General features: G+C 39.2%; 2 protein-coding genes across 5 annotated transcripts in view; one reads left to right on the top strand and one right to left on the bottom strand.

Annotated features, from left to right (window-relative positions):
- Positions 1 to 2051: 2051 nt before the first annotated feature.
- LOC119728837 (N-acetylglucosamine-6-phosphate deacetylase-like) lies at positions 2052 to 13308 on the bottom strand. Of its 3 annotated transcripts, none has more exons than XM_038201240.1 (11): positions 13103 to 13308; positions 11523 to 11624; positions 10359 to 10397; positions 9707 to 9873; positions 8042 to 8208; positions 7471 to 7599; positions 6577 to 6684; positions 5967 to 6085; positions 5170 to 5326; positions 4295 to 4468; positions 2052 to 2070 (listed from the first exon to the last, which is right to left on the bottom strand). In XM_038201240.1, exons 1-10 carry the CDS (start codon positions 13206 to 13208, stop codon positions 4333 to 4335), a joined length of 1230 nt encoding a protein of 409 aa, XP_038057168.1. In that variant the 5' UTR covers positions 13209 to 13308; the 3' UTR covers positions 2052 to 2070; positions 4295 to 4332. The 3 variants fall into 3 exon arrangements, with proteins under 3 accessions (XP_038057168.1, XP_038057166.1, XP_038057165.1); XM_038201238.1 differs by lacking the exon at positions 2052 to 2070 and adding an exon at positions 2144 to 2973; XM_038201237.1 differs by lacking the exon at positions 2052 to 2070 and having other exon boundaries at positions 4200 to 4468.
- A 63-nt stretch (positions 13309 to 13371) lies between these two features.
- LOC119728836 (protein FAM91A1-like) overlaps positions 13372 to 18600 on the top strand; it is a 31135-nt gene continuing 25906 nt past the window's right edge. For both annotated transcript variants that reach the window (XM_038201236.1, XM_038201235.1), the window contains exons 1-3: positions 13372 to 13576; positions 15723 to 15807; positions 16894 to 17103. In XM_038201236.1, coding sequence (XP_038057164.1) covers positions 13505 to 13576; positions 15723 to 15807; positions 16894 to 17103 — 367 coding nt within the window. In that variant the 5' untranslated portion in view covers positions 13372 to 13504. The remainder of the gene's footprint in view (positions 13577 to 15722; positions 15808 to 16893; positions 17104 to 18600) is intronic.

Here is an 18600-nt window from a genome sequence, read left to right as displayed (position 1 = left end):
TTTGGTTGGTTACTTTTTGGATAGATGCAAATGGTCAACTCTACCTTTAATGCAAAAAATGTGAATGTAAACATTTGGCTATATAATTTAGAAATTTTCATTGACAAAATGCCAGGTTGTTAACAGTTTGGGTGTTAACTGGACAAAAGTTTGTACTGAAATCTTGAAGTAATTAATTTGGCAAACGAAATCGTTCCAAAGTCTTGACAGTCAAGATTCTTGACAACAAATCATGTGAGAAATTGATAAGAAGTTTCATATAAAAATGAGTCGCTGATATTTTCATTCCTTTTTGCGGAAATTTGGATATAATTTATCAACGATATAAATATTCTTATTTTAATTTAAATTAAATATTGTCAGTTCAGTTCTAAAAGGTCCTTACAGCAGTCCAAAGATTTCTTGCAGACACTACAATGTCAGATTTTGAGCTCGAAAAAGTAAAATATTTCAGATTAAAACAACTTCCTGACGAATTTATTTAAAAAAACAAAAAATCTGAAAAAGTATGATTAGATTTTGCAATTTCCTGCTCTTTAGTTTGTTAATTAAAGCTTTTTGTTAAATTTTTAATAAAGGCCTTTTGCCCGAATTTTCCATTAAGGACCTTTTAGAAGTGAGACGATGATATGATCCAACAGATTAAAAATCAGATATAAATCATAAGAATATTGGAGTATATTTGCAGAGACTATGCATTAAAATACAAAACCACAAAATGCCCAGGTAATTTGGATAAGAAAGGTTAACAATAAAAATCATTATTACAAGATGAACTCAAGCAAGAATTTGGACAGCAGATAATACTGAAAAAAAACTGACTGAAAAGTCAAACAAGATTGTTTAAGCAATTTTGTTTACACCAATATGTTCCCCCACTCCCCCCCCCCAAAAAAAACAACAACAACAACAACAATCCACTAATGTGGTGAACTAGAATGCAGCTGGCAAAAATCCAGATTTCATATCTGAAAAGTCTCTGGAATGTTAACGACTTCAAACATTTACTTATATTGGAGTACAATGTACATGGCTTATTACATGTACATGTACTTTTTAACATCAAACAACAATAATACAGTTTGTGTGTGTATGGATTTTTAATTGATTAAGTATACAATTGCTGCATAATCACGGTTTAACATTTATGGAAGCATTTTTTTTATTATTAAATAACTTTGGAAGCATTCATGTTGGCACATTGCTAGAACGAACACAGATGCACGTTAAGTACAAATGTTTTTACACAAGAAAAGTTGATATCGCAAAATGGCGCAGTTGTTATGGCAAAACATAAGTAGGCTTGGCTAAACATAGCTGGAGCAACTATATTTTTGCCATCCAAACAACAAAGTTTAACCGTCCATTACATCTAAACTTAACTTGGCTTGGTTGTGAACAAATAATAACCTGATCAACAAAGCTTTGAAAATCTGATTAGAAAAGCTGCTTTCTTACATTGCTGCTTACGAATATCAGCACCATCACATCACAATTTGCGCCAATGGAACTGTAACTTCAAAGTGTTTCAAACTACGACATTGCACGACTCTTGCAAATCTGTATTTAATGCTGAACTTTGGCTTTGTAATGAAAGTTGTGTTCCCAATGCTGTAATTAAATTTTCATCCCAGAAAATAGATTCCTTTTCTCAAATGCTATTTTTCTAGCAATACACAAGTGATTCACTTCTGAATGAGACATTGAATGGAAAAAATTCGGCCCATGTTAATTAGTTATAGACCATTATCAAGTTGCAGCCAATTGATATTGTTCCCATTCAAATCAATGTAGCCAAAGCGAGGCTGGAGGAAAGAATAGTCTGGTTCCATTTTGCACAAAAACATTATCATTTCAGTACTGTTATTGGATACAGGGAACATGACTAAAATGGTGGAAGCATGATATAGGTCTGTAGAATTATTACTTTACAATTTCGAATTATTGGCAGCCAGACAATAATTCCATTCTCGTTGGGTAGATAAGCTGGTTCCCGCCCCACAATTAGTATCGATGATAAACGGACTGCATGGGAGCCAGTCTGCTCACAAAGTGGATCTCTGCCCAAAACTTTTTTTCAGAGGGTTGCAGACGTCCCAAACAGGGGAAAAAAGAGATTTTTTTGGTTGGAAAAAAAACATACAAGTTGAAAAATTAAATTTTTAGAAAAGAAAATGAATTGAGCACAGGGAACGCAACTTTAAAAAGAATTTGACGGACAAAGTTTTGATGATGTGAGAAGAAATCTACTTCTACCTAGTTTATGTTTGCAGATTTTGTACATATGCCACTAAATATATTTGTACTAATGGTAGGGTAGATCATTTGTCAATTGTGCCTTTTTTCGTTTGAAGCAACAAAAGTGCTGAAAATCTAATGACGGCTACTTTACAACTAAACCGATATGACTTACAAACCAAGTACTACAGAAATGTCCGAAAATGCGCCCCTTGATGCATCTTTTGAAATGGCCTTCTTTATTGTTTTCTTCAAAATGACATCATGCCAGAAGGAATAATTTCACAGGGAGTTTAGTGCCATTACTATCTTTAAACCAAGGGTGCTTTTCAACAATAATTTGGTCAGTTACTTTTTGGATAGCTGCAAATGATCTACTCTACCTTTAAGCAACTTTGCAACGTTCACCTTTGGAAGTTATTCTCATCTACTATCCAGGATAAGTTGCGGACAAGCTTATGGGCAAAAGGTTCATTGTATCGAGTCTTAGTTGCAGGATTCTAAACAAGTTCCCTTGAATCTTCTCGAATGACATTTTAAGGTCGTAAACAATTCACTATCAAAGTCTTATGTAACAGCGAGCAGGGTCACTGGACTTATCCTAGTGATGGATCATGCCACACACTTGGCAACTGATCCAGCCATTGGTACTGTGCGTGTATTCGAAGCGAAGTAAAATTCTTTGGAAATTGGGTCAGTACGCTACCTCACAACGGTCAGCTGTTTCACTGTGGACTGTAATCATACAAATAAAAGTCACACCTGCAGATTTTTGTCTAATTTCCTGATAAAACTGATTGCAGCAACACAATGTCACACACTAGCTGAACTGATGAAACATAGCAACCGTGGGGTGCTGTGGTCCAATGGTTGCGGTGTTCGACTCGTGTGCCGTGGTACATGGGTTCGAATCCTGACCGTGGGAACATGGTGCTTGTGCTCTTGAGCAAGGCTTTTTACCACAATTGCTTCGTCCTTTGGATGGGACGTAAAGCCGTAGGTCCCGTGTGTTGTGTAATGCACATTAAAGAACCCAGTAACACTTATCGCTAAGAGAAGGGGTTTGCCCAGGTGTTTCTGGCAGTGGCTGCAATATGCGCCGTAGCACCCTGTATACCCTTATAAGGTGCTACATAATGGGTCTCATATTTCTCATAAACTTCATTTACCTGTCTTGAATAATAGACATAATTTCCAGCGTCTTGAGTACCTAATTGTTGGTAGATACTTGCGCTATATAAGACTCCGGTATTATTAATAATATTAAACCAACACAATAATGCTCAGAAAATACACGAAACAATAGTGAGTAGTGGCCATGTTTGCATCAGCATGATCCCGTTGCTGTGCCAATGACTGGCCTTGGGTGATTTTACGTGATAACTTCAATAGTGAATACTTATAACTTCAGTGCAGGATGATTCCGTCAAAATTGTTCAGAATCCTGTAACTAATGCCCAATGCAATGGGCCTTTTGCATATAAACTTGGCCGCAACTAAAAAGGCATAAAGGAACATTGGTAACTATCCGGAAACGCACCTACCGATTTAATGAGAAAGACCTTGCTATAAAAAGTAAAGAAAGAGATGGTACCAAATAACCTGTGTAAAATATTCTGCCAGAAATTGTCTTCATTAAAACAAAACAATCACTGATTGTGGTTTAACTCATTAGCAATTGTAACACATTGTATTACATTGTGTTTATTCACTGAAGAATCAATAAAACCATAAGAGTGCTTGGGCAGTTTTAGGCGCTACAGTGAGTAATAGGCAGGGCGGTTTTGGGCACTACAGTGAATAAAGGACTAAAAAATGTGCCTGCGGACATACTTTGTTTTACTTGCGAGACCCCCAAAACTGTTTTCCCTGTTGTTCACAAAATGCAAAGTGGTCAATGAGCAAAAAGCTCAACAGGTAAGTTGTTAATTATCCTACCTAAGATTTTGAGGAATATTTCGGTTTCAAATGGGACAAAAATGCACGAATAGAGAAAATGAGCCTATGTACTTTTAATGAGATGTTCCCTTGTGACATTTGTTGCAGTGTTGATTACCTTGTAATGCTTTCTCTTTTATTTTCTCTCTTGTTGCGTCATTCCACCTCCTTGGCTGTGTAGACTGGATGACCGCACACAAACGTCTTCTGGAGATTCAGGTCGTCGTCAAAGAGCAGAAGGTCAGCTCGGTTGCCAACCTTGACGGAACCGATGCCTTTAAGGTTTGCAATCCTAAAAAAGAAGAAAACATTTAATGTCAGCACAGCGTTGTCCATTCTTTTTTCTGACTCTGTGATGGAGCCTGTGCTAATGTTGTACAAACCCGACCCGAAACTGAAACTGACCCGACCCAAAACCAACTTCAGGTCGGGTCGGTTTTTCCATCATTTCAGTCGAGTCGGGTTGATGTTGGTTTGGTGTTTATACAATTTTCGGGTCGGGGCGATTAAGCCATCTTCTGCAAAATCTTAAACAAAAGAGAAAAAAAAAAACCTGAAATTTTTTAGAAATTCACGCTGTGCAATATTATTGCAGAGTTTGTGTGCCCAATACGACCAACGCCAACCCACCGCGCAAATTAAATGTGCGTATGGTTTGCAGTCGATCACGTACAGTCTATAATGTGTAGGTCCATCAGTAGGTAAAGTTATGAGTCTTCACCGTACCGTACAGTATGATTCTTGAGACAATAAGCCCTACTGTCTAGCTTACAATGCACGACGATCCAATGAGCATGTTCGGGCGAGAACAAATAGTCGACTAGTGGTTGTTTCCTAACGTAACGTACGCCTGCGCACAACTAGCAATGCACAAACCGCTAGGCTGCTTGCGAATAGTGGACTAGAGCCGTCCAACCATCCTGTGTTCGAGTGAAGCTACTCGAAGTATGGTTACCCATAACCCTCGCTTGAACTGGCTCAAGATTGACCTACCTTGCAGGGTTTTCGGCCACCATCGCCGCTGCTTTGCCTATCCCCGTGTGGAACATCTTGACCAGGGATTTGAAGGCATCCAGACATGAGCAGCAACTGCCGGCGAGAGTCGTTGTGCCTTCGATAACAAGACACTTACCGTCTGCGGTAACTGTCACTGAGTGGAAAAAAAAAAATTACAAGGCAAGTTTAATAAACTTGGTCCAAGAGTGCAAAAACTTCCATTCAGTTGATTCAGAATGGCTGCTCACTGGAAGTCTTTTCATGCATCTGGTCTACACAATGGACCCGATTCAGCCCGTTCATTGGTGTTACGGGTGTAATCTAATACAATATAAACTTACTTTAACCCTAACTCCCTAGCAGGATTTACTAGGAACCATACCCATCCTGGCAAATTCCAACACCATATGGGAAACTGCACACACATATTTCTGACTTAGTTTCTGGAGGTGTGCCAACCCAATGTAAAAGACTGTCAGTTTAGGGGTACTGTACCCATCCTGACAGATTCCAACAAAACATGCTGTTGGGATTTGATGGGTTGAGCTCTGTTAGGGATAGCCCTGACAGTCCCGAATCCTCCAATTTTAATACGATTTTGCATACCCCCTAGGGAGTTAGGGTTAATGTAGAAAACAGAAAATTGTAGCCTTAACAGGATCATTAATTTCAATGTGTGTGATGGCCATTTTGGAAAACAGCGAACAATACCGCAAACGTTTGTCAGCGTTGTAGGCGAACGTTTGCATTGTTGGCCAAAGTTGCATGCACCCCCGAAGTGGAAAACTACTTACTGTCTCTATTGCTGTATGATATCTTCTTGTTGGGTATTGCCTCGGCAGTACAGTCCGATACAAACGCTACTTGATTAAAATGTCTGGAACTCAGCACATTGGACACAGCAAGAGGATGCCTGCACAAAAACAAATGGATAAATATTTCAGATTCTTTGACTTTAAACCAGAGTTGCAGTTAAATCCTTACGAGTCCATCACAAGTCATCACAGGTCATCACAAGTCCATCACACGTCCATCACAAGTCAATCATAAGTCATCACAAGTCAATGACAAGTCAATAGATCACTCACAAGTCTAATCACAAATCATCAGAAGTCAATCTTAAGTCAACCACAAGTCATTCACAAGTCCGTCACATACCTCGAACACAAGTCAATCACAAGTCATCGCAAGTCCATCAAAAGTCATCAGAAGTCAATCACAAGACAGTCACGACTTGACTTTAGACTTTAGAAACAACTCTTCTTTCATTTTCATCACAAATTCACTAATAACCTATCATATCAATCTGCCTTATTTATATTTGTTATCTCTTTTCATGTAAGATCCAATAGATTTTGGTTGACAAAATAAAAGTCTCCAATGGCAAAAACTAGCTGGACTTACACGTGGACCATGTCTCCAATGATTTCTACGGTTGGTGGCGCTAGCTTTTCATACCCTGGTAGCGACGGGAAACGGTCAGTCATTCCAAAGTTGACCAGACTAGGGTTTCTGCAAACAAACAAGTGCGAGTGCACAATAAGCTCTGGCCGTCTTGCATGATAGGCGCCCTCGAGGCCTCCCATGTGAAAGTCCCTCAGTCTCCCATAGAATATTGCGTGCTTTTTCGCGTGGTAGTATAGTGCGCTGTATACCATGTGACTTTAACATTACTGCACAATGCACATATCTTGCCTCCATTTACAAAATTTTCATAAACAACTTCATGAATTGTTACAAATAATTTTTGTGAAGTATTTAATTTATTTTGTTTGCTTGTTTTGCGAAAATTTAAATTTGGTATTTTATGGGAAACTTAGGGGGCTCGTTTTTGGTCAATTTTCCAGGGACAGACCGACTGACCGACAGTAAGTACATGTACCAAGGCATTCAGAACAGGCCTTCGAAACTTCAATATCATTTTTAAATTTGAGGAATCCTCAGGGTTTTTTTTATATTGAAGACGTTCAGTGCATGAAGCTGTATTAATAAATACCTTGGAGAGTTGATGGTTTCTGATTGGTCGAGACTCGATCACGTGGGTGTGTATTAACGGTGATATAAAGACCGGCTTCAAAGAACAAGCGAAAAAATGGCCCCTGAACCAGCATTGATCCAGCCCCATGGAAGGCAATGATTGGCCAAATTTACAACAGTCATACGGCAGCTTGTAACAATACAGCACTGCACTTCGTCTCGGTCCATTAACAGCGGTCACCCCCGGCCCCAAAGCCGGTCATTATCACGCAGTGAAGACCAGATACTCACACTGTTATTCCCTTATTATGGACAACTCACCTATGATGAAAACTACAGACATTGAATAGATGTGTGATGTGGAACTGAACCGACGGTTTGATCTTCAGCGCTCCTAGAATCTCTTGTTCCGTGGCTAGTCTGTCATGGCCTAATGCTGGCACAATGCCCCTGGAATACATCAATTATTTTTACACAGATGGTTAAAGGGAAACACAAAATGCAGGACTAAATGTTTTGCATTATTTTGGCGTGATACAATCAACAGATGATATATATGATAGTAAGAATTTAAAGAGCTCTTGTATTAGATTTTTTTTAATGCAATCTTTTAAAGGTACCTTTGTGCCCGATTTAAGTTTATTTTCAATTTTCATTTTGCCATTTTTGCAAGAGTATTTGGTGCTTTTGGTTTTTATACTTATGTAAATTTCCATATTCATGAGCAAAACTGTGACGTCATTCTAGGCATGAACTTCAATATTAAAACTGCATCGGCATCAAGAGTTGCCAGAAATCCTGCAAAATCCTCCATAGCCTACTGGAGGATTTTGAAGAATCTAGGATGTTAAGGGTCAGAGGACACAAATGAATGCCCAAACTGCCCACTCACCTGTCTAGAAGCATTTTAATCCGTTCATAGTTATTCTTGGCGTCTACGTGTGGACTGATAGTCATGATGCGACAACTCGGCATGGCGTCCAGAATGTTTTTGAAATCTGGAATCGACATCTCGTTATCTCCTACGGGGAGGCCACCAAAGTCGTTGACGATTGGGCCCTGCAATAAAAAAATGTATACAAAAAAATAAACCACATTTTGTTTTTAAGACACAGAAATCAATGTTTTGCAGAAACACTATGCGAAGTGTATCTAAAAGAGAGGTGATTCCGAAAAGACTGGTCGACGTGCTCCAAAGCAGCTGTGACAGAAACACAGACAAAAGGTCGAAAATGCATTTCTTTTGTGATTCAATGTTTGACTCAACAATTGTGATGCGATTATAAGATGGAATTTTTTTTTTTTTTTTTGCGTCGGGGTGATATAAATCAAATTAGGTTTTGCCCTTCACCGACGTTTAAACACTGTATACTCAGTGTGTTACCTCCCGAGTGAAAGATGGAGGTAACACACTGAGTATACAGTGTTTAAACATCGGTGAAGGGCAAAACCTAATTTGAAATTGTGATGCGATCAAGCTAACTGACTTGTTTGTCGGGAATTTTTATTTGGAGATACAGGCCAAAATAAGATCACTTCATCACATCACTTCATGACATCTTTTGGTGTTCCGACTTCCATAATTTTTGAACTAAAGATAGTTTCAGCATGTGGTTTTCACAGCAGTAATGCTGAGATTGTGCTCTTTTCAAATCTGTAAAAAAATAAAAATTGACCAGGGTCGACAAACGACTCATGTAGCTTGATCGCATCACAATTTTGTTTAGGGGGGGCAGAGGGGGGACAAAGAAATACTTTTGGGCAGTCAAAATAATTATGGTATTGGACAACTGTGTGCACAGAACCAAAATTTCACTCTGTACCCTCAAAAAGAATTTGGTATAGCTGGGTGTACCTTCTTTAAAGAGGTTGTGGAATGCTCGAAGACATTTCCGTCATTTTTTGGGTATATGTAGCCTAAGGTGTGATGAAATAAAAACGACTATTGTTTCTGTCATGAAATGAGTACAAAGGGTACTTTTGAGAGCTATTTTTCAGGTCCTGTTTCGACCCGAACGTGCAATTTGTGTAAAAGTCGTCGTTGCGGGCAGCAAACAAAACACAGTAAATCGTGGCGTAATAAACAGGACTCGTTTATGCTACTCTGCATCGGGAGTCCTGTTTATTACGTCACGATTTACTGTGTTTTGTTTGCTGCCCGCAACGACGACTTTTACACAAATTGCACGTTCGGGTCGAAACAGGCATGACAGGACTTGAAAAACAGCTCTCAAAAGTACCTTTTGTACTCATTTTATGACAGAAACAATAGTCGTTTTTATTTCATCACACCTTAGGCTACATATACCCGAAAAATGACGGAAATGTCTTTGAGCATTCCACAACCTCTTTAACCTCACTGTGCATTACAAGTAGTTGGGTGGGGCATGTCTCCCACCGGTGCCTGAATGCACTGACAGACTCCCACATGGATGTGTGGAATTCTGTGTTTTACAAAAAATGTATTTTGTGCGAGTTAGTTTTCATTGAAGTTGGTTAGGGAAGAATGCTAAATATTGGATATTTTCAAATCCTGTAATTTCGTTTGTTAACAAACCTCTGCATGTATGCCTTCGCAGGTTGACCCCTGACCTGTCTCCCCTACGATTCCTTCAAGGATTTTCAACGTGTTGAAGACGGAATGAGATTGAAGGTCCTTTGGGAACACCATGGACGCGAGGAATGAAGTGACGCCATACTTGATGAGACGCGATTGCGTGTAAGCTGCAAAGAATTGGAATTAACCTAAGTGTCGAATTTCTGTGAATGATTGTATCTAAAGCGACATTAAGACAACTTCAAAACCGAAAAATAGATATGTTGTAATTATGATATTGCATTTTCCTTTCACCAATGCAATGTTTTTGTGTGTATGTTTTGATAGTCTTTCATATCTCTTTAAACCAAAAATTTTCATCATACAGAATACATGTGTGATCGGTGGATTTGCACTATCGCTTGATCGCGCAGAAATGCTTGGGCATGATCGGACAATCCCGTAGGAAATCTCAGACTTTACTTCTCTTTTATCAAACAATCCTCCGGAGCCATGAATTAAAAAGGAAAGGTGATAGCAGAATTGACTGATAGTGGCACGATCGACTGACAGTGCAGTGCCATCGACCGATAGCGCAGCATGATTGGTTGATAACGTAGATCTATCGATAGCGCCCAACATAAACAGGCATTTTAGAAATTCGATTTCGTACCTGGGTTGCTCCAAAACCGAACCAGGTCATCAGCTCCACCTGCAAAAAAAATTACAAATAGCCAAATAGTGACTGAAGATGTGGCTTAAAGGTAGGGTACATGTAGGTCATTTGTGCTCAAAATCTAAAGACAAGTGCTTAACAACTAACCTGATTAAGTTTAAATAGCTCAGTAAATGCTGTACAATCCAAGAAAACAATATTCTAGGATCTCAATTTCATTTACAGAGTCATGTTTTGAATTGCGCCTGAAATCAGCATCCGGGACACGTTTTCAGCCGATTGCAGCTACGCGATGTCACGCACTGAACCGACGAATAATAGCAACTGCGTGTATGTGCGATGCGTCGTGTCAACGCTTGCGCGCACCTGTTCATGTATTCGGCCGAACTACAAACCAGTCCAGAAATTTCCAAAAATGCGTCACTTGAAGCACTTTGGAAATTGCCTTCTTTTGTTGTTTTCTTCAAAATGACAGCATGCCATGATACCAGAAAGAATAATTTCACAGGGAGTTTATTGCCAATCAAATGAGGTTTTTGTCCTTCACCGACGTATAAACACTGTATACTCAGTGTGTTACCTCCCAAGTGAAAGTTGGAAAAATCACTAGGGTGAGACTCGAACCCACGACCTCCTGCTTTCAAGTGCAGATGTCTTACCACTCGACCACCGAGCTAACGGGATCGGTTGGCTGGTTCGAATCTGATGTACATAGCAGCGGGTACCGCATTTACTATTCATAAGATGGAATTTTGCATCGGGATGATTTAAATCAAATTAGGTTTTGCCCTTCACCGACGTATAAACACTGTATACTCAGTGTGTTACCTCCCGAGTGAAAGTTGGAAAAATCACTAGGGTGAGACTCGAACCCACGACCTCCTGCTTTCTAGTGCAGATGTCTTACCACTTAGTTTATTGCCATTACTAACTTGAAACCAAATAACCTTTTCAACAATAATTTTATCAGTTACTTTTTGGATAGCTGCAAATGATCTACTCTGCCTTTAACTGTTTCAAAGCTCAATCTTCTGCAAATTACTGAGTGGGCCCAACCTACACCTACTAATACTGGTTTAAGTAAAGCAGACTGGTTTATTCAAACAAGCCCCCCCCCCTCCCATTAATCATTTTGGTTTGTCTTCCAGCAAATATGCTCACTTAGTCCATGGTGATGTATATCGACGAAGCCTGGCGTGACAATATCCGCATAATAATGAGTCTTGGTGCTCTTCACAAGATCAGCCTCTTGGTCAAAAATCGCTGCGATAAAAGGGATGAACAAATGACAAAAATCAAACTTTATGTAACAAATTATTTGTAGCCTTACAATTACATGTAGCTCTAGCAAAGTCTGTGATATTTGGCAGCTAGACCCTGGTTTTCTTTTAGCATGTTTAATCAACATTATTTTTCCGGCGGCTTTCTCTGATTGGCTCATTACATCTTAGTGGCCGCGCCGGCTTTCTTTGATTAGTGTTAGTAAACATTACTTTGCCAGAGGTCAAAAGAAAGTTAGTGCAGCCAATAATTATGACAATATTAGCCCTTTCATTATTGAAACTATTTTAGCCATTTATTATTAAAATAGTCCTGCTTCAGATTACATGGTATTTGAAAATAGGGTAGGCCTAGGTAGGTAGGGAATTTTTGGGTTTTTTTTGGCAAATATTTTTGTGTACGATTATATGGAGATGTCTGCAAACATGTATACTAAAGGGTAATACTAATAGGTAGTAATTGATGGTTTTCAGGTTTTTTCCTCCATTTTTCGCCCCAAAAATTTAGGGTAGGGGCTGTCAAAATAGGGTAGGTAGGGTAACTGGAAGCAGAACTATTATTTTTTTTGGCCTTGTACATCAGCCAATAATTAGAGAAAGCCTCTGTGACAATAACGTTTACTAGTATTAGTATTACAGGAAACTGGTGCTAGCCAAATACCCACTGCCTATGTTTAACAAACCATGCATTTGGAACAAATGAAGCTGACTTATTTTTCAGGCCAACAATTTAATTTTATAATAGGTTAAAATAAAAAAAAACGAAGTGGCTATCGTTACGGCAGCCGTTGTTTAGCGCCCTCTACGATACTTTTTTGATACGCACGCAGGTATATAATTATTTGTTTCCCCACGTTTTAGCGAGCAGTGCGACAGCTAAGTCGATAGAGGGTAGGATTTTGCACCGCGAGGTTGCGGGTTCGCATCTCAGTTTTGCACTCGATTTTTTTTCCTTTTCTAACCTGAGGCTTGGGAGGATTTTTTTAAAAAGGGAAATAAAGTCCGAATTTCATAATGTTCAAATTCACTTTTTTCCTTCTAATTTTAATTCTTCTCATGTTTTTGTAAAAGTTGCAGTCTACCGTAACGATAGAAAAAGGGAAATGCGTTACGGCTGCCGTAACGATAGCCACTGCGTAAAAAAAAACAACACTAGGCCATGATAAATCTCAATTAAGTCTAAAATTTGTCTAATAATATAATAATAGTTTACAACTAATTTACATTCACTAAATTAACACAAAGTCAGACCCTCATTAGTTTAACAATATCATGTTCGATTTCCACTGTTTTGCATAGTGTATAACTGAGTAGTGACTCTTCTGTTTTCATTTCTATTTCTAATGAAAAAACTACATTATTATTTTGTTTGACAAAAACAATATTAAAACTTGGGTTAAAATCATCAAAGCGCGAGGTGGCGCCCTACACATCAACCATACAAAAAAATCTAGTTCTCACCAGATATTTTTCCATCTTCGACGATGATATGCACTTTCCCCTCCAATGTTTCACCGCCAGGCAGAGCTAGCTGTTTGCACGTTATGCAGACAATGTCATCTTCCATTTTTAATGTTAAAAAATCATAAATTTAACAGCTAAAATTCGGTGGAAATTTATCGCCAACTACCGCGATCTGTCCGACTTGTATTTGTTTTCGTTGCGTGACCTTTGACACAGTTTCTTCGGATCTTAATGCAGGTACCGCATTGAACGTGCAAAGACGACAGCAGAAAACGTATCCGAAGCCGAAATCAATAAGTAGATTCGTGGACGTGATTTGTGAGTTGGAACGGCATACGGGAAGGTGCGGATTTTCTCTCCCAAATTTGGCTGAATTCTCGTCAGCAATCCCTCCACAAGATGAATGCGGAGGTAGAGTTCCACATCAGGAATAATTATCCGTGGTCTAAATTACCGGCAAATGTCAAACAGGTAGGCCTTAATTAAATTAATTTTGGACATTTCTAAACATGCTAAAGTTAGTTACTCCTACTCCTAGAACACTATGAGGCTCCGCGTGTCTCCGCTCACGCGGAGCCTCATAGTTCTAGGAGTAAAAGTTAGTTTCCTTTTAAAAAAAAATTATATTTCACGTTTCTAACAGCATCAGTATGGCACTGCATACACTGGCAATTTATTTTGGGGCATGAATAATTATGATGCATGTGATTTCAGTAACACTTTTTCTGGAAAAAATGTTGCAACTTGACGCCACTTTTTTCTTCATATCATATCATCTCAATGAAGGTCAGTCATTGCAAAAATGATGATAAATCATTCATATTCATAAGACATGAATCTGGAGAAACATTTCCAAGTTTGTTAGGAAATACTTCGGAAATTTTACACAACCGCTGAAGTGGCGTCAGGTTGCAACATTTTATCCGACGCTGGTTTACAGAAGTATGGCACTCATGGCATTTTTGTTACAAATGGATCCCCCTCCCCAAAAGTATTTATTTTGGGTCCTACTAAAGCGCGTCAACAAGCGTCAACAAGCGTCAACAAGCGTCAACAAGTTTTAGTAGTCGTTAAGTGCGCGTCAACAAATTTTTTATAGTCTTTTGAACAATAAAAACAGCTTTATATGGTAGAAAAAGCAATAATGAACATCTTCTGCATATCAATTAAAGTTAAAATTATTTTAAAACTTGGTTTTTTAAACGCGAAATGTACGACGAATTTGTCGATAAAAGTTGGCCGCCATCTTGTTTATGTGTAGCTAGCCGTACTACGCATGCGTGAAGTGTAAAGAGCCATACTACGCATGCGCGAAGTCTACAGCGCCATCCAAACAAGATGGCGGCCTACTTTTATCGACAAATTGGTCGTACATTTCGCGTTCAAAAAACCAAGTTTTAAAATAATTTTAACTTTAATTGATATGCAGAAGATGTTCATTATTGCTTTATTGTTGACGCTTGTTGTTGCTTGTTGACGCTTGTTGACGCGCTTTAGTAGGACCGTTTATTTTCAACGAAATGGCTATCGTTACGGCAGCCGTTGTTTAGCGCCCTCTACGATACATTTTTGATACGCACGCAGGTATATAATTATTTGTTTCCCCACGTTTTAGCAAGCAGTGCGACAGCTCAGTCGATAGAGGGTAGGATTTTGCACCGCGAGGTTGCGGGTTCGCATCTCAGTTTTGCACTCAAATTTTTTTCCTTTTCTAACCTGAGGATTTGGAGGATTTTTTTAAAAAGGGAAATAAAGTCCGAATTTCATAACGTTCAAATTCACTTTTTTTCCTTCTAATTTTATATTTTCTTCTCATGTTTTTATAAAAGTTGCAGTCTACCGTAACGATAGAAAATGAGAAATGCGTTTCGGCTGCCGTAACGATAGCCACTGCGTATTTTCAAAATGTAGGCTAGGCTAGTTCAAACATTAATGCATGTTTTGATTTTGCGGAAAGAATGTAGGACACCACTACTTTGGGTGTGTACAAAGTCTACGGTGAGTCGAGTGTATTTCAAAACTTTTCTCTATAATTTAATAAAAGGATGTGACGTTTACACATTTAAAGGTTTAAACAAACACAAGACTAAATCTCTTTACAAATTTTCCAAAACATTTAAACGAAACCCAAATTATAAAAAAGGGACCTACGAAATGTACGTTCACCATTCACGTAGTCTTCCTTTGAGTTAAGCCTACTTGGCAGAAATAATTAATGATGTTTTCAAACCTATTTCATTTACAAAACCTTCGAAGCACTTCTCAATACTTGATTACATTCGGGGCACACATGTGTGTAGTTAAGTTTTTACTTTTTCAGTGACTGCCATTGTTGATTTAACATATCAATCACACACCCGTCTACAGACGTAATGAGCATGCATCAGCCTTTGTGAATGGCTGAACGTTTAAACGGTTCTAAAAAAATATCTGCTAAACGTTTACAAAATTAAGTGCAAAGTCACATCCACAAAATCGGAAATGTTTCTCGGTCCCAGATTCATGTCTTTTCAACATTTTTGCAATGACTGACCTTCTTGAGATAATAATATGATGAGAAAACTTGGGTCAGGATGCAAGATTCTTTCTGATCTTAAATTTAATCTTTTATCCTCAGGTTCTGGGGCAGTCACAGAAAGAATATGAGAAGTTAGTTGTCAACTTCAGCGTCAAGAATCAGCTACGATACAAAGGAAATCTTGGTACGGAAAATGTTTCATGTCTAATTTCTCCTTTAATATTTTAAACAAAGTTTTTTTGGGGAGGGGGGATTTTGATGGAGTAAATGTTCAGTTAAAAATTTGAATGAACATGTTCTTGTGTTTTGCCCAGTGCTCTTGACCTTCATGTACGTAGACATTTTGAAATGTTAGGAAAATGAAATTGTTCATGCATTTACATGTAGCCAATTAAAGATTTAAATAATTTATTTGACTGACTGATTTTTAGACCATAAATGATGCTGTATTGTAGACAACCGTAGATGCCTGAAAATACAGGACCAAATTGCTGGACGGTTTTGAGGTTTCTTTTATAAAAACTTCAGTAATATTAAAATCCACTTTTTAATATGCATCTTTTATGCCTTGTTACCTTGTTAAGCCCCAACTACAGGTATGCATGTAGCAATGGCCCTAACTATGACCATCCTAACTATAGTTGGGGAAGTCACAACTGTACTTGGGGCAATCTTGACTATAGTTAGCGTTACCCTACTTCAAGAACTGTAAGGTTTATACAGAAAGACCAATAGAAGTTGCTTCCACAACAAAGTGTCAATTTGATATATTCATTTTGCAAACATTCCTACCACAACATTTTTGGCCCCAGTATTATGCATTATCTTGATCTGGCCACGTACATGTATCTAGGCGCTGGTTCAAAATCCCTGAAATGTCACACAAAAGGTGAAATTTACAACAGTTTCGCTTACCGAGATCACGCGAATATCCACTCGGTTGTCTGTCATCGTGGGCTGTCGACTGCGGGCACTTTAGCTCTCTTGACTAACTACAGCGCGGCTTTCATTTTACGGCATGAGATCTTGTTGGCAGCTGTGCTAGGAATTACAAACGAAATTGACAAGTTTCCACCGCAGCAACTAGTATTAGCCTTCTTGTAAGGTCGGTAACACCTTACAGTTCTGGAAGTAGCAGTACGCAAACTATAGTTTGGACGATGCTAAAGTTGGAGCGTAACACTTTTATCTAGAAAAACAAGTGTGAATTCAAAGCAAACACAACGAATTTCACCCAACCAGTGCATTTTTACTGCCTTTTTCCCCACAGTGCGCACCGTGCGACGCGATGAGAAGAAATACTATGAGGAACTGCTCAAATACAGCGCCGATCACTTGATGTTGTACCCCTACCATCTGTCCGATATCATGGTCAAGGGGCTACGCAACACTCCGTTCTCCTACTACCTGAGGATGATGCACGGTATTATGTCGGGGGAAAAGAGCTACGATTCCTTGCCGAACTTCACCGCTGCGGATTGTAAGTGAAATAAGAACCCTGAATATTGGAACCCTGAATATTATGGGCTCCGTGCACAAGTACCCCCTCAACAGTTACAAAGGGAGAGTTGGGGGAGACCACTGGGAGAGACATTCAAACGCATCACTGACTGCGCCTGACGCTCAGGCAAAGAGGCTATGGGTTTGTGCTAGTGTTGTGCATCGGGTCGGTTTGACCAGGCCAAACCCAAAAATTATAGATATAATGAAACATTAACCCTAACCTTCCCAAATCCTCCATAATCCTCTTTGCAAAAATGGAGGATTTTGCAGTGACTGAGGCTATATGGCAAAAAAATGTGCGGCTGATTTTGGAGGATGCACTGTGTCAAGGTCTTGGGCCGGACCTTGTGTTGTTTTTGCTCAGCCATGCATAAATATAGGCCTGGAATATGCTTGAAACCCTCCGTACTGCTCCAGGATGTCACTGGCCAAGCCTCAACATATTGACTGTCACTGCCGCAGGATTTTGCAGGATTCACCCCTCCACGGACCATATTCAAGAAACAATGGAGGAATTTGCAGGATTGAGGCTACATGCTGTTTTTCCATGAGGCCAATTGGAGGATTTTGCAGGATTGAGGCTACATCCTAGCAAAAAGGCCCAGGGAGTTAGGGTTAAAGATATAGAGCTGTAGACAAGGCTTCGTTAGTGTTGGCTCCGTGCACAAGTAACCCCTCAACGGTTACAAAGGGAGAGGTTGGGGGAGACCACTGGGACATATGTACATTTGAACGCATTACCAACTGTGCCTGATGCTCAGGCAAAGACGCTATGGGTTTGCCCACATTGAGAATCACATGAGTCATGCATACTTTGTGCCATACACGCGAATACCAGTACGTGCATTGCGCATTTGATGTGTCCCTCCAACTTTAAAGTCCATTAACTCTAACCTTCCCAAATCCTCTTTGCAAAATGGAGGATTTTAAAGTATTAATGCTATAAGGCAAAAATGTGTGGCTGAGTTTGGAGGATGCACTGTGTCAAGGTCTTAGGTTGGACCTTGTGTTGTTTATGCTTAGCCGTGCATAAATTTAGGCCTACATTATACTTGAAATCCTCTGCACTGCTCCAGGATGTCACTGGCTCTGCCTCAACATATTGACAGTGATTGCTGGAGGCTTTTGCAGGATTGAGGCAGTGGTCACCCTCCACGGACCACATTCAAAGAGTAATGGATGATTTTGGAGGATTGAGGCTGTATGCAATTTTTTACATGGAGGCAGTTGGAGGATTTTGCAGGATTGAGGCTATGTTATTTTTACATGGTGGCAGTTGCAGAATTTTGCAGGATTGAGGTTGCATCCCAGCAAAAATGCCAGAGGGAGTTACGGAATGAATGCCTCATTTCAAACATGTCAAAAAGGATTGTCGCTGAATGACTATTTATTTTGTAATTATACTGGATATCTTCAAATACTGCTTCTGGATATCATCTACATTGCCTCAACATATTGACAGTAATTGCTGGAG

This window comes from Patiria miniata, unplaced genomic scaffold (assembly GCF_015706575.1).
Source record: "Patiria miniata isolate m_02_andy unplaced genomic scaffold, ASM1570657v1 HiC_scaffold_20, whole genome shotgun sequence".
Taxonomy (NCBI): domain Eukaryota; kingdom Metazoa; phylum Echinodermata; class Asteroidea; order Valvatida; family Asterinidae; genus Patiria; species Patiria miniata.
This window is presented reverse-complemented; position numbering and strand designations above follow the sequence as displayed.

Coding starts and splice junctions, on each gene's coding strand:
- LOC119728837 (XM_038201240.1), bottom strand. CDS start 13,208: ATGGAAGATGACATTGTCTGCATAACGTGCAAACAGCTAGCTCTGCCT. Junction 8,209..9,706: donor GCGAAGGCATACATGCAGAG/GTTTGTTAACAA, acceptor TTTTTATTGCAG/GGCCCAATCGTCAACGACTT. Junction 5,327..5,966: donor ATCATACAGCAATAGAGACA/GTAAGTAGTTTT, acceptor TTTTCCACTCAG/TGACAGTTACCGCAGACGGT.